Raw genomic sequence first — 21049 nt, 5'->3', positions numbered from 1 at the left:
TAATGCGGTAGCATTTTTTCTCTTAAGCCTTTATTTAACAAGTCTATAAAAATCATTCTTTAAGCAGCTTAAGCATAAAATACAATTCGTTTGTTACGAGACGTTAGTTAAATCAGTAAATAATATAGATATTATTTTGTTGTAACTAGCTTGTATATTTGACTTTAACAATTAGTTACTTGTTTAAATAAAAAAGTTAACATTGTTATGTTTGAATTGCTTAGATATAATTTACAATACATTTTCATAAATTTTAAAAGCTATTGTTTTAGTTTGAGTTTTGTTTAAAAAAACAAAATCAACAAAAATGGGAGAACCTGTAAGTATTTGCTTTAACTTTTAATATTATATTATTTAAACTACTCATACTAAAAAAATATTTTGGTGTGCTATTATTGGTAGTTATTATAAGGCACTTAGGGTTTACAGTTCGAACCCTGCTGATTTCTATTATCGTTCTCACTTGAGACGCAAAATATACTGTTTTAGATTATAGATCATAATTTAATAAAATAAGCAGGTCAATAATGAAAATAAAATGGGCAGGTCAATAATATTTTAAAGTTAATAAGATGTTTAAAACTTGTCTTTTACCAAAGTTTTTAGATAAAATTGATTTTAAATGTAGTTTTGTCATGGTATTACCTGTGCAAATCGCAGATTGATTTGTTCGTTCGCCTAAAAAGTAAAATTTACTATAGTATTAACGGTTGTTAACTTTGTATTTGCGCTTAAACACGTCGTTAATCTTGAACAGCTAAAAGCTTGGCATACCACAGCATAACCAATGAACCTGCGAGGTCAAAAATTGGCAACCCAATCACGCGTTGCATGAAATAGTATACCAAAGATTGTTTCATTCATTCATTTGCGCACAAAAATTTTTTAAGCAAATCGTTTGTAAATTTTGCATGCCTTTTTAGGTTGACTAACAACGATATACAACAAGATTGTTTTATATTTTATGCGCACAATTATTAACATATACTATACTTGGTAATTTTTTAGGAAAATTCACGATTTGGAGAGTATGCAACCTTCGTTACAGTCTGGATGATGATGTCGATCGTGGGTTATCAATTCACCTATCTCAACCCAGCCCTGCCCGCCATTCGAGTTGTTTTTAACAAAACGTATACGGTATAAACCCTTGTTTTATTACCCTTTTTTCAACTGATTATCCAAAGCGTTTCCAAGTTAAAGATAAAGTTTGGGGAATGTAGATAAGAAATGTTAAAAAAAAATTAATGATTACTAAAGCTAAATTCTTTAGCAAACGCGCGTATCTTAAAATTAAAATATATGAGTTTGTTGAAAAAAATTAACTTTTTAAAATATTGGCAGGGTATTGCACTTTAATATCACTGTAATTTCACTAAAATTCTTTATATCAAGTAGAGCATAGCGTTATAATACTTAATAACTTTTAAATCCTCTTTTACAGGAGCGATTTGGAGTTCCAATGAGCGATCAGACGTGGCTGGCGCTGTTAACCGTAACAACAACCGTAGTCATTATCGGCGCCTTTGTCGGAACAGTTATTTCAAAACCGTTGGTGGGCAGTATGAGCCGCAAACGTTTGATGCAACTTTGCCATGTCACGCACATTATTGGGCTGGTGATTGCGGCTTTAATAGGCGGCCTTACTGACTCTTACGAGGCTGTTATAGTTGGAAGATTCATCATCGGACTTCCAAGTGGAGTTGTGTTCAGTAAGTTGGCCTTGCTTGTGATTAAATTCAAGGGCCGTACACCGAGTTGTAATAACATTTTTTTACGATATACTACCAACTCAAATATCATAAACTATAAAAAAATTAAATATTTATTTGGTTATAGACATTGCATCGGTTATGGTTGCTGAAATGAGCGCACTTAACAAGCAAAAATTTTGGCAAAGCATTCCGACTTGTGCTTTAAATTTCGGGATCATATGTGGTGTAACACTTGGTCATCCGAAGGTATATACTTATCCCAATCAACTTTTATAAATATGCCTATAAAGGAGTTATAGCTATTTAAATATTTAAAACCTTTTGTCCTAGTTGTTTGGAACTACAGAATTGTGGCCAGTAGCAGCAAGCGCATCCGTGGTACCTTCTATAATTTATCTGATTTCAAGTATTTTTATTCCAAATACACCAATCTACCTTGTTCGTATTGGAAAAAGAGATGATGCTTTTAAAGCTTTAACTGTTTTACGAAAAGGACCAGTCGTAAGTATATGCTTTTTTAAGATGTAACTAGGGGTAAAATGTTTTTTTAATAATATTTTCTGTTATATTTTTTATTAATATTCATATTTATGGAAAGTTTTTGAACGTTGCACTTTAACAAAAATACCTAAAAGTTAAGTGAAGCCTAATATGTTAAACATTAAATAACATTGTACAAAAAAAAATTAAAAATGAAGTAAACTAACAAATGGCAATCATAAAAAATAAAATTACAAATTAAACCTTATATTTTAGAGTGTTAATAAAGAAGAACTTAGTGAGATAATAAACAAAGTAAAGTCTGAGAACTTGGTCTCTGTACGTGAAATAATTTGCAGCAGCAAATACAGGTAGACAATTTTATTTTAAATTTAACATCTTTTTATTGCAATTATGGTACAAAAAAAATATATTAATATTTAAAATCAACTAAGATAAAAACGATTATCTTAACGCAGGCGTATGCTGTTGTTGGTAATTGCTCTTTATGCCAACTTTATGCTTTGTGGTGTGAACAACATCGGGCTATACTTTGATATTATTTTTACCCTAGCTGGAATTCCTCCACAAAATGTCACCTACATATCCATTGGAGTTTTTGTGTTGAGTTTTACCTTTTCAATCGTAGGGGTTAGTAATTTGTATTTAAATGACATATGTGTTTAAATTATCTGTAATTATAAATGCATTTGTTTAAACATGAAGTTTTTTTGCAGCTTTTTGTGGTTGGCCGTGTTGGGTTTAAAAGATTTCTTCTTTTGTCGAATATTGCAATTCTTTTTGTCATGGTATTGTACACTATAAGCCGAGGTTTGGCTTATTTGGCACCAACAGAAATGTCGTATTTAAAAGTTGCTTCTGTTGCACTCTTCCTGATTTTGTAAGTAAAATAATTTAATGCGAAAAATAAAAAGTAGTAGAACTAAAAATATATTAAAAATTTATTAAAATTAAAATTTTATTGTTTTATTGAAGTTGGGCTGGAGGTGTCGGAGTGGCTGGCTTCGGTTTACTTGGACTTATTACAACTGCATCTACTCGGCCAAGTGCTTTGGGTTTAGGTTCGATGGTGTTTTTGTTTAGTTCGTGGTTGACTGGCTTTGTGGTTCCATATTTATTGGTAGTTCTTTATACTTTTAATGACATAACTATTTGATATTTTTAATTTTAGGTACTTTTAAACAATTTTACCAAACGTGTTACAAATAACTAACAACGTTGTTGTTTATTAGGATGCACTGAAAACATATTCCCTTGTGCCCTGGTTTGTATGTACCATTTTGATGACAATATATTTCTATGTATATATTCCGATAACAGATGACAAAACAGAAGAACAAATACAAGACCAAATGCAAGGAAAGCTAATTAAATATTCAGCCAAATCTGAGGATAATGACGCTTTGTAATCATCTAAAACAGTTAACTGATTTAGTTATGGTTCGAAATCTTAAATTTCGAAACATATTGTTATTGTCATTATTATGGTTCGAAATCTTAGATTTCGAAACATATTGTTATTGTCCGTATATTTATTTTTATTCTTACTAATCCGAATTTTGAAATCGAATAACTTTTGATTTTGTGTAAATAAATTTTTAAAATTTTAGTATGTTGTTTAATATCATATTGTATTCCAATCATCCTATTTTGATAATTTAAATATTATTAATTAGTAATTAATAGGTGTTTGTTTATTAAAATTTAGAGATCGTTATTAAGTTTTCAAATTTTGGTCAGTTATATATCATAATATAAATAACTCGAAAATGGATTAAAAATTTAATTATTGTTTGTTTATTATATTTAAATTCTTGTTTGTTTATTAAAAATTAAAATTTGATATTAATCATTTAAAATTTAATATATTGTATTTTATGATATTAGTAATTAAAATACATGTTAAAAAAATAATTTTTGTTTGTTTATTTTATTTAAATGCTTGTTTATTTATTAAAAATCAATAATCAATTTTAGGAATTTAAAATTTAGTAAAATGTATATCGTGATATTAACAACATAGAACTGGGTTAAAAAATTAATTTTATTTGTATAATATATATAAATGCTTGTTTGTTTATTAAAAATTAAAGATATGTAATATTCTTAGTTAAGGTGTATGCATATTTTTTTATTTATAAAAATTTATGCTAAACATAATCAAATAATTTCGAACCATATTTTATTTATCAAATAAATCTAGTTAATTTAAGATCTAAGATTTCGAAACATATTGTTATTGTCCGTATATTTATTTTTATTCTTACTAATCCGAATTTTGAAATCGAATAACTTTTGATTTTGTGTATATTAATTTTAAAATTTTAGTATGTTGTTTATTATCATATTGTGTTTCAATCCTCCTATTTTGATAATTTAAATATTATTAATTAGTAATTAATAGGTGTTTGTTTAATAAAATTTAGAGATCGTTATTAAGTTTTCAAATTTTGGTCAGTTATATATCATAATATTAATAACTCGAAAATGGATTAAAAATTTAATTTTTGTTTGTTTATTATATTTAAATTCTTGTTTGTTTATTAAAAATTAAAGTTTGATATTAAGCATTTAAAATTCAATATAATGTACTTCATAATTTCAGTAATTAAAATACATGTTTAAAAAATAATTTTTGTTTGTTTATTTTATTTAAATGCTTGTTTATTTATTAAAAATCAAAAATCAATTCTAGGCATTCAAAATTGGTCTAATGTATATTTAGATATCAACAACTTAAAACTGGGTAAAAAAAATTAATTTTTGTTTGTTAAAAATATTTAATTACTTGTTTGTTGATTGAAAAGTTAAAGATTGATATGTTAAAGTTTTTAAAATAATTTTGTTCTAAAATTTTCTTAGTTTAATAATTTAATACGTTTTTAGTCTAACAACAATTATATACGTAATATTTGATTTATTTATTTAGTTAATAATCTTAATAAGGTAATGTTTGTGCATAACTTTATTTACTAATAGAGATTAATTTTAAAAATGATCAAATGATTTCGAACCATATTTTATTTATCAAATAAATCTAGTTTTGTTTGTAGTAATATTTACCGCTACTACGTTCTTTATGAAAACCATGTATATTTTTATGTAAATATTTAAATAAACAAAATGTAAAATGAAATGCAAGCTAGGTTTATTTATTAAGTAAAATACAGCTAGAAATTATTTGCTTAGTTTAAATATATATTTTTTATAAATAAACAAAGATATGCATAAATATTTATTGATAAAGGATAAATTATCAAATAAACCTAATCAAATGTTGTATTGATAACTTAAAAGTCATTTAAAGTTTACAGATTTGGCTTTCCGTCTTGAAATTGCATTAGCCAGGGCTTGAGCTCGATTAGGCAATACTGTTAACACTGTTTTGGGTTCAATATTTTAAACTTTTAAAAACCATTTATAATTAAGCTAAAAATTGATGCAATAGCTAAAATTATTTGGAATATGCAATCCATGCAATCTCTAGCGGTAAAAAAACAAAAGTTACTAAAAATCGTTACTATGGAAACACGGGCAAATCAAAAAAAGCGTCGTCTTATTACGCGCCTTTAGCTCATGTCTTACAGTTAGCTTAAATAACCATTACGGTAAGCTAAAATAGAATGCAAATATTCGTATGTTGGTATTTATTATTTATAGCCAAATATTCTACAATTTAAACGATACTAAACTGCTATATGCGAACGAATTTCTAACTTTGTATTTACCTTTATCTGTCAGTCAGTCTGTTTATGCAATATTTAGATAAAGAATAAGTTTAATAAATTAGTGTTAGTGTTGTAACTGTCAATAAAATGCTTGAGGAAACAAATAAATCTACTGATCAACAAGACCAAGGTAATATTCCTAACTGTAAACAGTAAAATAATAAAAAAATATTAGGTCGTAACTAAATTTTCTTAAACCATTTCATTTAACAAGAAGTGATGCGCTGTACTTAACTTAACTTCTTACATATTACAACTTCTAATATAGCTTTGTGTGTTAGTAAATTTTTGCAAACGGAATCACTGAATTTAATTTTAAATTTAAAGATGAAGCCGTGAAAAAAATCCACAAGGGAAGAGGCAGAATGTACATTCCACATGGAAGAGGAAAGGAGGAAGTGTTTAAACCACACACGGGACACATAGATGTTAATTATACTGAGTATGATTTTTGTGTATTCTTTAAAAGGGCTTTTTTTATTTTTTAATGTTAGCAAGGGTATACTTTTCTGTTAGCATTTAGAGCATACATTATAGCCTTTTGGTGTTTTTAAACCTTAAAAATTGAACTTAGTAGTTGACAGTTAGTTATCTTAACAACACCAAGTTAATAAAAAAAAATATGAAAAAAATGGAGTTTGTGTAAATAAAAAAGTCAATAATTTTTGAGCAAAGCCAGTTACAATTTTTAAATTAAAAAACGCTAAACTTGTAAAATTTAACTGAGGGTTGGATTTATTAAAAATCAAAATTAAATTTTTTATTATAAAGATGTGGCCCCGACTGGAGTTCCCGCATCAGATGGCTTCCTTCTCCTAAAGCCGGCGAAGGGAAACCTACAGAGACAGCATTTTATCCCACCTTGAAGTCAATACGACACTTTCCTACTCAGCATAATAAGTCCTCGAAAAAAGAATACAAGTTCTATCCACCTCAAGGAATTCCACTTGTCAACGGGAAGGGAAAAGTAACAATTTTCAATAACGTACACTGTGCATCTCAAGTATCAAACAATGAAATCACCGACAAGCTACGATTTGGCGAGCATGCTCATGTGGATAATTCACGTAATTACATTGCTGAGGCTTCTTCAGGTGACAAACCATATCAAGCTGCAGAATATTCGATTAATTTTCATAAGTTTGGATCAACTCGGCCTGTGGTTAATTTTGGGTAAGATTTTATCTGTTTAGGATGTTGTGTTTGTGTTTATATTGAAAATGCAAACCAACTTTTTTAGCCTATACTAATATATTGTTTCATTGTAGAGCAATGCATCTAAAAAATAAGGCATCTCGTGTACCATTGCTTCATAGCAATCCTATTAAAATGTAAGTACTATTATTTTCTATAAACCTACAAAGCAAACAAGAATTACAAGTACAAAGCAAACAAGAATTTATCTTTTAGTAAACCATACACAAAAAAGGAGGCAGAAAGAAGACTCCTTGAAGAAATTGAGACTGTAAAATCTTTAAATAAGTGGAGGCCTGCCTCTCCTTTGCTAGTGCCAGTACCAGAAACCAAGGGTTAAAAAATAAATATTTGCAGAAATTCTTGTTTTTTAATCTCTTAAGGGTTCTTAACCAATTTACCACCAAGGGGTAAATTTAACCCCTGTTAAGAATCCCTGCCTAATAGGGATTTGCCTTTTAAAAAGAAGATTCAGTTTCACTTCATATAGTTTCTAGGTTTTATTTTGTAGGTTTAACTAATTTTTGTTGTTAATTTGCTTAATACTACCTAGTTTTAAATTGTATTCGATTTTGAGTAAATAGTCAATCTTTACCTTAAGGTCTTTTAAAAGTATTTTACCTTTATTTAATTTGAACAAATCTCTAGTTATCAACAATTATTTTAACATTTTTTTATAAATTTTTATAGTTACGTAAGTGTTAGATCAATATTGTGATACTGTGAAATTTAAATGCATTTTTATGAAATCTTACTTTTAAAATTTACCTAAAATTCGCCAAGGTGGTTGTTTATTTAAGTGTATTAACAAAATATAACACAAAAATTAAAGGGAAGCACAAAAAATTGCCAAACAGAGCTTAAGCCAGTATGTTAATATTAACGAAATTTGAAATATAGTATTTTTAAAGGGAAAGCAAATATTTTGTGTTGTACATTTTTTCACAGTTGATATTTTATTTAACTTTTGGGGTCATGAAAAAAACATCTAAAAATTTAACACTAAGGCTTTTATACAGAAACCAACAAAGCATGGTTGCATAAATAATTGGTACATATAGCAGAAAAAGGCCGAACAAAAGCTACAAAATGGTCACTGAATATACTAAGAATTATTTATGGAGAGCATTTTATGCAATATTTTTACCGATTAAGCAATTACGCATTAAAACATTATCTCCAAATCCGGCAAGTGTTATCTTTGCTTCCAGTGAGCACCGTGTTACCTTCATAATTGAACACACAGCTAAAAATGTCATCTGTGTGACCCTCCAACATTTGTAAACATTCACCTTAAAGAAAATTTAAAAAAAATGCTTACAAAAAGTTAGAAATGCAACACAGAAAGCTAAGTAAAAATATTTATTACATTTTCACTTAAATTTCAAATCTCGTAGTGCCTTAATAAAGTTAATTTAAAACAGTCAAAAATGAAGTTTACCACTTTGCGAATCCCATAATCTTGCAATTTTATCAGCACCTCCCGATAATATCCGAGTGCCTTGTGGATTAAAAGAAACTTTTGATACTTCCCCTTCGTGGCCTTCTAAAACCAATCTGGTTTTCTGCATCACGGCATCATAGACACGAATGGTAGCTTAAAATAAAAGGTATTGTCATTTAAAAAGCCACTACAGCAATAGCACAATGCGAATGATTTTATAACATCCCAAACTGTCAAAATTTTGACAAAGTATGTATTGAAGAAATTGTATATATAACATTTACAAAAGCTGTTTATATTTCACCAATTTTAATTCTAATTTATAATTTTGATTCTTACCATCAGCAGAACAACTGACCAGCTCTTTCCCTGTACAATTAAACCCAATATCAAAAACTTCATCTTCGTGCCCCCTTAACGTTCCAATACATTGTCCAGTTCTCACATCCCATAACTATTAAATATAAGGTTAGATTGTAATCTTAGTAATATATAAAACTTATTAAAAAATTTATTTTGTTGGTAAATTATGCCTAAAATTCACTAAAGTATATATTTAATATTCTGACAAAAGTTTATTTTTGATTGTTTGTAATAAATAGGCCACAAAAAAGTGGCTTTCGAATTTTTTTTTATTGTTTACTTCTCGTTTAAAAATGAAACTAAATTAAAAACAAATATTACTTTGCATGATTTATCCATGGAGGCTGTTGCAATAAGCGAACAGTTAAAGTTAAATTGGGCTGTGGAAATTTCCCCACGATGGCCAATCAGGGTGTTTGTTTGTTGTCCTGTGTTTACGTCCCACAAGCACACTGTGTGATCAAAACTTCCTGTTAGAAGTTGGTCACCTGTGCTGTTAAACGCGATTGAGATAATTTCACCGCTATGACCCTAAACAAAACAGAAAAGTTTTGGATATTAATTAAGCATTTAAAGCATAATGCCTGTGTACAACCAAATTATTATGTCTAATTAGTAGAATGCTTGTTTAATTTATTTTATGCCCAACAACACACACCAAAATATGGCTTTACCTAATTTATATCAAACAACTAAAAAATGGCGCACACTTTAACTTACTTTTAAAAAAACATTACAAATAACACCCAGTTACAAAAACGACTTACTGATAATGTTGCAAGTTCATAGCCAGTCTGAACGTCCCACAGTTTAGCTGTGGTGTCCATAGATGCCGTGGCAATCACTGTGCTTTGTGGGTTAAATGAAAGAGAGACAATTTCAGAAGTGTGGCCACGGAATGTAAAGTAACACTGACCCGTATGAGCATTCCATAGTTTGCATGTTTTATCGAAACTACCAGTAGCCACCTTGTCACTAAATGTAAAAAAATACGTTTAATATGATATGATAATATATTTGATTTTTTTTTGAAAACTGGTAAAAATATATGTTTTTTTACCCATATGGGTTATTAAAAGCTATGGCGTAAACAACATTTCGATGTCCCTCTAGTGTTTGTAATTCCTCTCCTGTTGCTGTGTCCCAAACTTTACAAGTTCGATCATAACTCCCAGTAATAAAACTAAAAAAAATAAAAAAATTATTAAATTTAAATTTACAGAAAAAAAGCTTTTTAGTTGCCCTATATATTACATATCTTCTCTTGAAATTTTTTTTTAATTCAATTGAAACACGTTTTAAAGGTGTTTTTTATTTTATTAGGGAAATAAAATCGAGAGTCTACCTAGAACCATCTTTATTAAATGCAATGTTTGTTAGGGGTAAAATATGAGCCCGCAAAACTTTAAATAGGTAGAATTGGTGATCAGCCACATTGGAAATCTTATGTTGCAGTTCTGAGAATAAAAGTTAAAAATTTAATAAATTAATAAGTAAAGGTTTCACAGTCAAAAATTTAAGCTACATTTTACTAATAATGTTTTTTGGGATCTCTATTACTTTCGCACGCCCGAATTTAACAAGGTGTTATAACCTAAGTATGGCAATTGTTCAACCAGACATTAAAAATTAGTTGAAATATGTTTCAATGAGTATAACTTAGTCCACTTTACGAGTCAGATGTGTTAATGGGTAAACTGAATATGTGAGGGTTAGGGTTTTATGTAGGGCGTTCGAAACTAATAGAGATTCGTTTTTTTAGTATTTCTAATATATATTTTAAAATGTAAAAAAAATAAATGAGCTATATGGTTAAGGTGTTATAAAAAAAATAATTAAGTCGAATCATTTCCCTAAATTTTTACTTGTTATTAATTTTTCTATTTGCGGAACTCTTGTTTTTGTAATTAAAGGTTCGTTTACAGCTAACTCAGCCGCAATATTTTCAGGGTTTGAACTTCCATTAAGATCCAAAAGATCGATGGATTTTGTTTTAGTTTGCCCAGTTTGTTCATATTCTAGAATAATACCTGTGTATATATGTTTTTTAATTCAAGTAGTTTAAAAGACAGAAAGAATGCGTTAATATTGCATTTGTTTATCATTTACAATTACTAGTAGCTAATTACTGTAAATCATTTTAGATTTTCGTTTACCTGGTGGATAGTAACGTAGCAAAAACCTTTTTAGGCGCATATTCGATTACAAGGCAAAGATAATACCAACTTTTATAAAATAAATACAAACGATTTTTAAAATATTTCACAAAAGTAAACAGCGTCTTTCGTTGTTCGGAACACTCAGTGTTGTCAATTTTTTTTTATATTTTACAAAAAAGATTGATTGCAAACTTTATCATACAGCACGTCAAACAATTAATAAAATATTTTAAATTAATTTTTAAATGTATTTTTTATTTGTTGTTTAAACTGTACTTTAGACAGCATTAAGTCATAGACAGTAGGGGGTTTCCCCTTTTTATTGTTTTTTTTCTATAAAATCTTTTTAAATCTTTGAAGTCTGTGAAGATGCACGTGTACATAAATAAAATACAACAAAGTAAGTACATTTTTCTATACCAATGCTATGGATCGTTATTTATTGCTTCAACTTTAATGTTTTTTTTTAATAGGAATCTGGGTAAACGGAATAAACATTTGACAGTTTAAATAAAAACCAGTCCTCTCAAAAAATAAGATCACAAAGAGGTTGAATGACAACATCAAATTTTCATAAAAAAAGACGTACAAAAATAGTTTGTAAGTACTACCATGTGTTTAGCACAATGAAATGTTTATATTTGGTATATTATTTTTTTTTTTTTTATCAAATCCATTTTTATTTAGTTAAAATAAATGTTGATTAGTTTTTGACTTAGCAGAAGTCCATATCTTTATAGCACGTTATTTAAGAAGATTATAGCACCAAAGCACTAAGGAACAAAAACCTAGGACCCCATGTAATAAAACAAAGTCTTTTAGTTATTACACAATGCAGCTAATCAAGCTCAATACTTAGTTAACTTTTTTTTTAAAGATTACAAAAAAATAACATGTCATGATTATTTTTATTTTTTGCTCCCAGTTCTCATTAATGTACAACTCGAACAATATTTTGCAAGATTATGCTTGTTTTATTGTTAAATATATAAATGGTTAATCATTTATCCCGCCTTAACCAAACAAAAAATTTGCTGAATAATCTGGGCAAACTATTACAAAGCTATTTAAATGATAACTATGCTCGGTTTCAAGTGTGTTAGATTAAGTTTTTTTTTAAATATATAGCCTACTTATATATATACAACGTTTTTATTTTAACTTTAGAAATAAATTAGTTAAGATTAGTTTTGAAAGTCTAAGTTTAATAAAAATATGGATAAAATTCCCCAAGCAATAAAAAATCCTGAGATTAAATTCACTAAGGTGCATATAGTTTAACTTCTTGACATTGCTAATGCAAAAATGTTGTTGGCCATAGTATAGGAACTATAATAAAAACTTTTTTATTGCAAAAATACTTAAAATTTTGAGCTATATAAAAATCCTATGAATATGGGATTGTGTACTAAAAATAGTAGGCTAAAATATATACTAGTTATTTAAAGTTATGCATTCCTATTCTTAATTAAAAAACTTTTTGATATTTTTAATAATTTTATTGTTGTGTTAAAATTTATTTTGTTGATTTCAGCTTTTTATCAACAACGAATTTGTTGATGCCAAAGATGGAACAACATTTGGAACAGAAGATCCTGCGACAGGGAAAGAAATATGTCAAGTGGCACGAGGGAAAAAGGTAACCAAATTTTGTAACATTTACCTACTTGTGCTTTAAATTTTTTATTTAAATATTTTTAAGATAAAAATTTTTATTTAAATTTTCATAACATTTAAATAATTAAAAAATGTAAAAAATTATAAATTAAAAAACTATGTTTTTAACATTAAAATAAACAACGTTTTCGTAATATTTTTGTTTTTATACACAAATATATCCAATAATAACGACTACTTTATTTTGGAATGTTTTAAAAAAATTGGTTTTTCTAGGCTGATATAGACGCAGCAGTCGCTGCAGCAAAAGCAGCTTACAAGAGAGGTTCAGCATGGAGAACAATGAAACCATCAGGAAGGGCAGCACTTCTTAACAAGCTTGCTGACCTAATAGACAGAGATTCCCATTACATTGCAGTAAGTTTAACATTTGGCATTATTAAAAATCATAACATAATAAAAATTGAATTAGAAAATTTTAAAAAGATTTAAATAAAAAAAAGTTTAAAATATAAATTTTTTTGCAATTTTAAAGATTTTTTACTTAAATATAAAATGACACACTTAATGCATTAGTGGGGCATTTTATGCCAAGATTTCTATTCTGTTTTTGTTCCTAATTATAGTCTTTGGATTCGCTCGATGCTGGAAAGAATTACTTGCATGGATTGATGGGAGAAGTAATTGAAATTGGGAACACTCTTCGTTACTTTGCTGGTTGGGTTGATAAGTTTCATGGAAATACAATTCCAATGGGTAAAAATTAAATTTAACAAACAGTTTTTGGGTCTTGTATGTTGTCCGGCTCTAGACAAAAGAACATGCTATCATAGGAGAGAAACCAAAATCCGTAGGTGTAAATTCTCTCACACTGTAAAACAGACAAGAGAGAGTTATAGGGTAATTATGTTTTGTTTAGCTCTAATCGTAATCCGTAGGTGATAATTTTCTCGCACCGTAATCCAGATGAGAGAATTTAGGAGAGCAGTATGGTAATTGTGTTTTATCTAGAACCGAACAACTAATGTGATTCCAGTTTTTTTGTGAGCTTTAAATTTAAATAACTTGATTTTACATCATTTTTTAAATCATTTTACAGATCATGAGTCTTTAGTTTTTACTGAAATTGAACCAGTTGGTATTTGTGGAGCAATTATTCCGGTAAGTTAATATTTTTTACTTATTATAAATCCAAAAAAATTGGCCTCATTGTTTAATTATAGCAACAGTTTATTCATTTTTGGTATGACAAAGATTAAGTTTTTTATACTCTGAAATACTTTAATATAGCATTTACTTTGCAGAATTAGAAGTTAAAATTTTTGCCTTACTAGATAGGCTATTGTCTTAACCACCACCTGTTTTAATGTTATAGTTTTGCTAATATTGACCTAAAATTTCCAATACCCAGACTTTGTTAAACATTACCTTAAAAATTTATTCATATCAACAAAATCACTTTTATTTTAACGTTATTTTTGATAGTGGAATGTTCCTCTTACTATCTTTGTTTGGAAGCTAGCACCTTGTATTGCCATGGGTAATGTGATAGTAATTAAACCAGCTGAATTGACTCCTTTGGTTGCGCTGTATTTGGGATCACTTTGTAAAGAAGCTGGATTTCCACCTGGCGTAATTAACATAGTAACAGGTACAAGAATTAAAAGTTCTAACTGTTTTTTAATGCCATTTTTATACAGGCTTTAAAAGGTGAGCAGATTTATTGAAGGTAAATTACAGCTTTAAAGTACACACAAAATTGTGTAACCTAACCTTTGTTTGAACTATAGTTTAAAAAGCAAGTCATGATATATTATAACACTGTGTGTAATAACTATAATCTGTCATTGATATAGTTATTGTGGCAGTTAAATAAATATTTTATGAGTGAGTAAAAAACCTAAATATAAACTTGTTAATTGAAGGATATGGTCATGATGCTGGCGATGCACTTGCAAGACACATGGACATTGGTAAAATCGCGTTTACGGGATCAGCTGTGACCGGAAGAAAAATAATGATTGCATCAGCTGAGTCCAACTTAAAGAAAGTTTCACTGGAACTGGGAGGAAAAAGTCCCAACATTATTTTCCCTGATGTGAACTGTAAGTTGTATCATTTTTTTTAATGAGTTCGCTTTGAATCTTAATAATAATCCGCAAAAACTTTTAATGTAGACCCCATAAATAAACAAATAAGAGTGTAAAAACAACTAATTTATTTTAACCTTTACATTAGTAACATATTTATGTGGTTTAAAACTGTTTATTATTGTAGTAGTTCATTGTTAAGTTAAACTAAATAAAACTCGGTATTCTGGTTAAAGTTGTACTAAAAGATAAATAAGTTGTCCTTTTTACAGTGAATTACGCTGTTGAGATGGCTCATACTGCTCAGTTCTCGAACAATGGGCAAGTATGTTGCGCAGGATCTCGAGTCTTTGTTCATGAAGATATTTATGACGAGTTCGTTAAAAGAAGCGTAAAGCGGGCACAAACTGGAAAAATTGGACATCCCTCTGAGTTTAGTGTCAAACATGGACCTCAAGTTAGTTTAATGAACACTATTTTTATTTACATTTGTTACTAGAAATTTTTTTGTATGTATAATATCTTTATTCTTGATGTAAAAAGGTCGAATGCGCGACATAAACTTAGAGTACATCAGGTTCTCCGACCCAGTCTCGAGTTGCCTTTAGCAGTTTGGGATGTTTTATAGATTATAATAGCATGGTTACTATGCTGCTGATTAAGTGCTGCTGGCTCAGCAGAGGTTCATATTATTTATAGCGCCTTACTTAATGGCACTACAGCATGAAAGCAGTAGGGATTAAACCACGACCTCATGTGGTGTAGCAAGTGTTATTATCCCTACCAATAAAATGTCATAGTATAAGTGAACCTTTACACAAAAATAACAAAACAATAAGTAAATACCAATTTAATATTCTAATTTACAAAAGGTATATTAACAAAGATCTTTCAAAATAAGTTAATCATTAAACACTCTGGTACTGTACATTAATTATATTTTATTTAAAACTTTTGTATATTTTGATTTATTGTATATTCTTTTTTATTTTAAATAAAGATTAGCAAATTGCAAAAGGATAAGATCTTAAAGATGATTCAAGAAGGAAAAGAGGAAGGTTGCACTATTATGTGTGGTGGAAACTCAGTTGAAGGAGAGGCAGGCCATTTTATTCAACCTACTGTAATAACTAACCTTCATGATGAAATGAAAATTTCAAAGGAAGAGGTTTGTAGTATTTTAAAAATTGAATTTTTTATTTTTATTTATCCAGATTTGGAAAGGTGACTTCATGACCTAAACATAGACTAACATCAGCTACACTATCTCAGCCTCGAGCTGTCTTGGGCAGTTTGGGATATTTCAGATCATAATTGCCCAATAATTATAAGCTGTTCCAGTGTTGGCTTAGCAGGAGTTTAAACTATTTATAGCACCTTACTCAAGGGGACAACAGCCTAAAAGCAGTGGAAATAAAACCCAGAAACTTATGTAGTGAAGCCAAATGTTCTGACCTGTTCACCATGCTGCCAGTGTTAAATAAACTAACTTTTTTAAATAAATTTGACAAACTCTACTCTTCTTTAATAGTAGGCTCCGTTAAAATAGATTTACTCATTTTTTACTTCCTATATTACTTTAGAATTAAAATTGGCTTAAACTAAAGCCTATATTAATATAAGTTTTACTCTTTAAATTTTGTATTGCATTTACTAAAGATTTTATATAACTTTTTTAATAATAATAGGTATTTGGGCCAGTGCAGCAAATATATAAGTTTAAAACAGTTGAGGAGGTGACAGAGAGAGCAAATAATGTTGCTTATGGTCTTGCTGCTGCAGTATTCACAAATGACATTAACAAAGCAATGATGTTGGCTAAAAACATTGAAGCAGGAACTGTTTGGTATTATTTAATCCTTAAGTTATATCATTAAGAAATATGTATTCGTTTAAATGGCGCCTTAAATTAGTGTAAAGAAAATATTAAAAAATAGCTATTTGATAACTTAACATTTATTTCTTACTTAAACCAAATCCCACAGTACTATTTAAGTCACTAAACTTAACATGTTAAATATAACCGGCAGCATGGTGTAGTGGTAAGAACATTTGCTACACCACCATTAGGTTGTGGGTTCAATCACCACTGCTCTTATGCCGTAGCGCCCTTAAGTAAGGCGCTATGAACGGTATAAACTCCTGCTGAGCCAGCACTTAATCAGCAGCATAATTACCGGGCAATCATAATCTATATTATACTGCAAACTGCTAAAGGCAACTCTAGACTGGGTCTCTTTGTTTAGGTTACGCATTTGACCTTCCCATATCGAGGATAAAGATATATGCAAAAAAAATTATTATGTTTTTTTTCATTACAGGATTAATTGCTTTTTCAAGATGTCGCCAGCTATTCCATTCGGTGGATACAAACAATCCGGTTTTGGCAGAGATCTTTCAGAATATGCATTGAGAGAATACACGCAAGTTAAAGCTGTCGTCACTCAACTTAATTCTCCAAGTTTGTGATTTTAATTTTAATAAAACAATATGTTTAATTTTAATAGTTTTAATAAAACAATATGTTTAATTTTAATAAAACAATAGGGTTTTTGTTTAAGTAAATGTTTAATTATCGGGACTAAAATTTGATTTCTTTATTACGATACTAATGATAAATATTGTCTTCTGTTCATTTTTATTAACAATATTATCTCATCTTTATTCTAACTTTTTAGCGAAGGACATTGCTGAATGAAGTATTTTTTTATTAAAATATTTCCTAGTCTTGGGTTAACTTTTTCGTTGGTTAACATTTTTAATTTATTGTTTTACCCTTCAAATTATTTTTAGTATATATTTAATTTAGCTTACTAAATTATTCATGCTTTTGCTATGCAGATTTTATTTAAATAAGGCTTAATTTTCTTTTATTAGCAGCAATATAGTATAAATCAGTGTAATTTAAATTTCATTTTTTTTAATTTTAACAAAGTGCAATATCCTTAAATTAATTTTGGTTCTTTGGTACAAAACCAAAACAAACATAATTAGTAAAACTTTAAATTTAAACACCAAAGCAGCGTTTTTACAAAACTTTTAATAGCCCAAAGCAATTACAATTTTCTGTATCAACAAGATTCCAAAATTTAAAATATTTTCTCGCCTTATTTAAGAGTGGTACCACTTTTATAATTGCAATTTTAAACAATTAAAAAATTATAAAAAATTTATATAGTATTGCATTTATAAAGTTAAAAAATATGTGAAATCTTATAAAAAAAATTCTAACGAGTATCAATAAAATTAAAAATATTACTTTAAATCAATATTAAATTAGGTAGGGTGAAAATAATAAACAAACAATCACATAGAACTTTTAAACATAGCAATCACAGAACTTTTAATAAATTGGAACTTAAGTAGAAACTTTCATAAGAGGAAATGCTTCTTCCACATTTTCTTTGTCGTCTATTTCCTTGGGTTTATTATTCTCAGTCGTTTTTAAGCGCTTGCCTCTGTTGCTAGCTAAGCACTGCATAGCCAAGTATGTCACAACACAAATGACCATGGTTGCAACTGTGAAGTACATCAAGTTCATGGGGTTTGCATTAATAAAATGCCCCAAGACAAAGGGCAAGATCATTTCTCCTAGCGCTGCCCCGACAACTAAAGTAGTGGCAGCTCTTCCGTTAACAGTAATGTATTGCTCAGCCCAAGAAATTCCAGTAGGAAAGATGCTGGCAATAGAAAGACCATACATTGATATAGCAACCCACAACAAAAAATCAGCATTATCAGCATACATGGGAAACAAGCAGAGCAAAATGACAGACATGAATGTGCCAATTAAGTCCAGTCGCAATAAACCGGTGGAAGAGAGTAACTTGGTCAGAAAAATGCTTAAAAAACGGCCTGCAGTAAATGAACCCCAAAATAAAGTGTTGAGAAAAGTAGAAGTATCCTTAGAATAGTGATTAGAACAATTTATGGCAAAAGTGTAAATATATGCGCCAAATGCTACCTCCATTCCAACATAGAACATAAAAAATATAAATAACAACGCCAACAGCTGAATTCGGAACTTTGATCCTTCGGATTTAATCGTATTCTCCTGACTCACAATTTCAGACTTTTTAACACAACAATATAAACACAAAAACATTAGCGCACAAAACAGGGCAGAAACTGAAACAATAACAAATACCCACAGAACATTAGGATACCAGGTTGAGTTACTCTCCTCTAATACAGAAATTGTGGTGGTCTGATTTAGGGTACTGGCTGTGGTGTGATCTTCTATTGGTAAATCAGTTTCTGCTCGTATAAAAGGTTGAGCAAAGAGAGGGGCAAGGGTGGCACCGAAAGCAAAAGAGAAGTGGAGAATCTGCATGTAAGGCTCTGACTTATCCCCCCATGTTTGTAAACACATTACATTTCCACCAGTATCCAGAACTCCCATTGAAAAACCAGCTGTTGCCATTGCTACTGCTAACAAGCCTATATAGGGCATGAGAGGCACAAAGAAAATTCCAATGGATGTTACTAATAATGTTGCAAAGGTGATGCCATATTGGTTAAGTTTTTCGTATAGTATCCCACTAAGAATAGAGCCCACTAAATAACCACCCCCTCTTGATGGAAAAATAACAGAAATTGAATCAATATCTACACCAAGGTTGTATGCTAGAGTGGGCAAAGTTGGTCCTGCGACTGAAATACATAATCCAAGTGATAGAAAGGCTAAAGACAGCACAATAGTTTCAAAATATTTAACACACAAACTATTTTCTTTAATGTTTGATTTTGTCATTTTTAGGTAAAAAAATATAGCCCACCTTAGATAAATATCACATCATGGTTTTGTAATTAAGTAAATTAGTTTAAAAAAAATTATTAACCATAAAAATTAAAATATATTCGTACCCCAAATACATATTTGAATGATTTATAATCCTTGTTTGGTTGCTTATTTATAATATTAAAAAACAACTTAAATTTTTTTGCTATTTTTGACTATCTTTTTTATCTATTTTTTAGTATTTTACTATGGCTACTGTTTTAAAAAAATATTAAAAGGCGATTTAAAAAAAAAATAAAAAAGCGGTTTAGCAAAAAAAATTTGTAACGACAGAACAACTTAACCTTTTTTTACTGCGTTTAATTTAAAACATTTTAACCTAATTATAAACTAAGAAGTTTGTGAAAAGCTTTTTCTTGCTATATCCGCAGCCTGTTTTTGCCTGTAGCGTTCGATCTTACCACAATTTATCTCTTTTGCAACACAATCTTTTTATCGCAAAAGGTTTTTGTAAACAATCCTTTGGTTACGTCATCGCAAAATCAGTGACGTCATTTTGGTATGCACTGTCACCGGTCTAAAAGTATTACTTTTTAAAAATAGTACAAAACTGTTACTTTCAAAATTATACTGAAATGAATTCTGTATTTGTTGGTTTTATTTGATAGCTTTAACAAATATGGACGTTCTATCCAAATGGCCGAACACAAATGATTTTTAGTAGACCCAATTAGTAAACACCGTCTAATTTGTATTTTTTTTATTAATTTGAAATTTTTTTTGCAATTAATAAAGCAAAAAGCCTTAAATTTATTAAATTTAAAAATATTATAATTAAATTTATTTAATTTTTGGCAACGGCACATTAAATTACGCTCCTTACTTCCTAACCAAAACTTCATTGAGGCCTAGTTAATTTTTTTATGTTAGGTTAATTATTTTATTGCTAAAATAAAAGAGAAAAACTAACGTTAATTTAGTTAATTGTCATTGCATTTACAGCGAAGCAGATTATCATAATCTTCTTTTATATTGTATACCCAAGTATATCTTTGACGGTAAGTCAAGATGGTTAATTTGTTGGGCGTTTTACTTTAGGGCGTGATTTGCAAAAATATAACAATTACAGTTTTTAAGTTTGTCAATTGTTCGAGGTCATAGAGTTTATAATAAAGAACGTTTTGGTATACAGTTTATGTATATATTGCATTGCAATTTAGTATGTTGTTCAGTTGTTTGCCTGATTAGTTGTTTAAGCAGTTAAGTGGTATGCAGTAATGTCAGATTGTAAATGAAGGTTCCACTGCATAAATGCACGACATTTAAGCTTGGAATTGAGTACCACTAACAAGTTTATTAAAATTCATGTAAGATTAGGCCATATTGCAGCATGAAACAAACTTTTTTTAGTATAATGAGTATAAAGCAAGTAATATATAGAGTTGGTAAAAATCTAGCAAATGAAAGATATAAGCCTATTATTTTTTCTGTTGTAAA

General features: G+C 29.0%; 5 protein-coding genes across 5 annotated transcripts; 3 read left to right on the top strand and 2 right to left on the bottom strand.

Moving 5' to 3' along the window:
• Positions 1-224: 224 nt before the first annotated feature.
• On the top strand, positions 225-3765 carry LOC145751051 (solute carrier family 2, facilitated glucose transporter member 9-like). The gene is made up of 10 exons (XM_082567129.1): positions 225-319; positions 1009-1140; positions 1445-1712; positions 1840-1961; positions 2046-2216; positions 2472-2566; positions 2675-2846; positions 2933-3096; positions 3192-3336; positions 3449-3765. The coding sequence occupies exons 1-10, from the start codon at positions 308-310 to the stop codon at positions 3623-3625; spliced, it is 1458 nt and encodes a 485-aa protein (XP_082423255.1). The 5' UTR covers positions 225-307; the 3' UTR covers positions 3626-3765.
• Positions 3766-5955: 2190 nt separating this feature from the next.
• LOC145749518 (spermatogenesis-associated serine-rich protein 1-like) lies at positions 5956-8028 on the top strand. Its single transcript, XM_082565303.1, has 5 exons — positions 5956-6074; positions 6272-6386; positions 6716-7117; positions 7213-7275; positions 7355-8028. Exons 1-5 carry the CDS (start codon positions 6032-6034, stop codon positions 7476-7478), a joined length of 747 nt encoding a protein of 248 aa, XP_082421429.1. The 5' UTR covers positions 5956-6031; the 3' UTR covers positions 7479-8028.
• Positions 7919-11231, bottom strand: LOC145749517 (uncharacterized). The gene is made up of 9 exons (XM_082565302.1): positions 11102-11231; positions 10811-10975; positions 10291-10402; positions 10006-10128; positions 9713-9920; positions 9267-9476; positions 8922-9036; positions 8580-8735; positions 7919-8430 (listed from the first exon to the last, which is right to left on the bottom strand). The coding sequence occupies exons 1-9, from the start codon at positions 11139-11141 to the stop codon at positions 8312-8314; spliced, it is 1248 nt and encodes a 415-aa protein (XP_082421428.1). The 5' UTR covers positions 11142-11231; the 3' UTR covers positions 7919-8311.
• Positions 11232-12319: 1088 nt separating this feature from the next.
• Positions 12320-17784, top strand: LOC145750147 (retinal dehydrogenase 2-like). Its single transcript, XM_082566106.1, has 12 exons — positions 12320-12370; positions 12639-12743; positions 12998-13138; positions 13348-13477; positions 13821-13882; positions 14207-14372; positions 14647-14826; positions 15084-15268; positions 15812-15979; positions 16500-16657; positions 17133-17272; positions 17490-17784. The coding sequence occupies exons 1-12, from the start codon at positions 12320-12322 to the stop codon at positions 17507-17509; spliced, it is 1506 nt and encodes a 501-aa protein (XP_082422232.1). The 3' UTR covers positions 17510-17784.
• LOC145750148 (solute carrier family 60 member 1-like) lies at positions 17671-19660 on the bottom strand. Its single transcript, XM_082566107.1, has one exon. The coding sequence runs from the start codon at positions 19562-19564 to the stop codon at positions 18170-18172; it is 1395 nt and encodes a 464-aa protein (XP_082422233.1). The 5' UTR covers positions 19565-19660; the 3' UTR covers positions 17671-18169.
• Between the last annotated feature and the right edge of the window lie 1389 nt (positions 19661-21049).

The sequence above is a fragment of the Corella eumyota genome, chromosome 4 (assembly GCF_963082875.1).
Source record: "Corella eumyota chromosome 4, kaCorEumy4.1, whole genome shotgun sequence".
Classification (NCBI taxonomy): Eukaryota; Metazoa; Chordata; class Ascidiacea; order Phlebobranchia; family Corellidae; genus Corella; species Corella eumyota.
This window is presented reverse-complemented; position numbering and strand designations above follow the sequence as displayed.